The sequence below is a fragment of the Cynoglossus semilaevis genome, chromosome 7, assembly GCF_000523025.1.
Source record: "Cynoglossus semilaevis isolate Cse_v1.0 chromosome 7, Cse_v1.0, whole genome shotgun sequence".
Taxonomy (NCBI): domain Eukaryota; kingdom Metazoa; phylum Chordata; class Actinopteri; order Pleuronectiformes; family Cynoglossidae; genus Cynoglossus; species Cynoglossus semilaevis.
Genome location: NC_024313.1, coordinates 12,397,796 through 12,399,849, shown reverse-complemented (window position 1 = coordinate 12,399,849; position 2,054 = coordinate 12,397,796). Strand labels below are relative to the sequence as shown.

Sequence of the window (2,054 nt, the reverse complement as noted above, 5' to 3'; positions counted from 1 at the left end):
GTGAGTGCGTGTTTATCCTCTCATCCCGGTGGTGTGTGTGTGTGTGTGTGTGTGTGTGTGTGTGTGTGTGTGTCAGATATCATTCTTCACCAGCAAAAATGTCAAGGTTGGTGGCTGGTGATTACGTAACCGCGTGGGATGCTGTGCGTGTCAGTTTGTGCCCACTGGCCTGAAGTAAGAGTTTGGACACGTGTGCACGACTGTGCTGCGTGTGCACGCATGAGTGTCCTCACACGCATCGTCACGCACGATTTTTAATCGTTTGCTGTGCACGCACCGCTACGATCAGTCATGAACATTACAGCACGCACGGAGGACGAAACGCATTATTTCCTACGTACTTTTGCGCAAAATTCGCCACAACCTGGCGAAACCCACGTGACCCACGAAGCTGCTGCGTTGACTCTGCGTTTCTTTGCGCCTTGGGGGGAGGGGGGGGATAAATACGCATTTTTGGAGACAAACCCAAGCAGGCTGGGTTCGTTCCGGGGTCTGTCACTGGGTCTAGTGTGCGCCCCTGGAGCGTCAGGAGCGTGCACGTGCAGTGGTAGTACCCTGGCTGCCTCTCCAGTTTAAAAAGACGTGCACACTGCGGCACACACGCTGGCATCCACGTCCACAGACACTCAGATTACCGTGGAATCAAATAATAATCCCGGGATTTCTCATCATTCACATGTGCAGCCGAGTTTTGCCCCGGTGGTGGTGGTGGTGGGGGGGGGGGTAAAAGGGGGTGAATCAGAGGATGCTGAGAGGTTTTTAGATAAACTCCACACTTAGGTACAGGTAGAACGGCTGTGAGCAGAGGAACCACATGCGCATCCCGGACTGGATGGAGGACGGAGCCGCTCCAGCCCGGAACACGCATCGGTTCACACGCGTGCCCTTGACATTAACGCGTGATGGTCGCTCGATGTGATGGAGGAGGGGGGTGTTGGGGGGCTGTTCGTGATTAAAATGAATTGATGAGTGTATGTATGTGTGTGTGTGCGCGTGTGTGTGTATTGTGCATGATTACACTGCAGATTTCTGTTTCCACTCTCTCTGCCCCCACGGTGCATCTCAGCTGGGCTTCTTACCCCCCTGCACTCCCCCACTGTCGCCCTACTCCTCTCCTCCAACACCATCCATCCATCCATCCATCCATCCAAGAACACACTCACCTGTCTTGGTCAACAGCGCCGACATGCTCCACGCCACGAAGAGGACACTGCAGATGAAGCACACCTGGACGAACAGCATCTCCCTCCTCTTGCGAACTTTGAATATTTTGGCGATTATTGTCTTTTTAGACGAGCTCATCTCGAGCGCCTCGTCCTGCTCCATCTTTCACCGCTGCTCCACTTTTTTCTCCTTCCCTCCTAACCTCTCCTGTCCTCTCCTCTCCTCCTCCTCTTCGCTGGCGTCCTTGAGAGCCGGATCAGCTGCCGCCCCGTTTGCCTCCTCACACGGATCAGAGCCGGGATGTGCTCCTCATCTCAGTAGTACGAGCGCACACTTTCTCCCTCCCTCCTCTCCTTCCTCCTCAACTGGGAAATCGCTGGGACGGAGTCGAATGGGCAGCGAATGACAAGGCGGTCAAATTCCTACGTGGGGAATCGAATCAGTTCACAGATGGTCCTGGTCTGGAATCGGATTCTGAAAGAAGGCGACGAGCAGCGGACAGGAGTCTCCCACTGTACCGAGCATCCTGTCCCGGCAAGAAGACGGAGAAAAACAAGAATATATGAGCAGCAGTAATCTCTCTCTCTCTCTCTCCCCCACTCTCTCCCTCTCTCTCTCTCTCTCTCAGTGTGTGTGTGTGTGTGTTTCTCACCCTCTCTCTGTCTAATCCGTGGACTTTTTTGCGTCAGACTGTGATCAGTGGAGGAGTCCCACACCTGCGCCCGTGGAGTGAAAACAATCCGAGCTCATCAAGGTTAATTGGTTCAACCGGAGCCAAACGAGCAGTCGTGCCACTGCTCACACACACACTCACACACACTCACACTCACACAGGGCACCTCCCTCCCCCCCTCCCCTCCCCCCTCCACATAGATTCCTCCTCAGTGCAG

General features: G+C 54.5%; 1 protein-coding gene across 1 annotated transcript in view; it reads right to left on the bottom strand.

The window, feature by feature from the left end:
• Positions 1 to 1,966, bottom strand: part of slc24a4b (solute carrier family 24 member 4b) — a 31,679-nt gene extending 29,713 nt beyond the window's left edge. The window contains exons 1-2 of the mRNA XM_025057062.1: positions 1,817 to 1,966; positions 1,164 to 1,690 (exon numbers count right to left, since the gene is read on the bottom strand). Coding sequence (XP_024912830.1) covers positions 1,164 to 1,326 — 163 coding nt within the window. The 5' untranslated portion in view covers positions 1,327 to 1,690; positions 1,817 to 1,966. The remainder of the gene's footprint in view (positions 1 to 1,163; positions 1,691 to 1,816) is intronic.
• Positions 1,967 to 2,054: the final 88 nt, after the last annotated feature.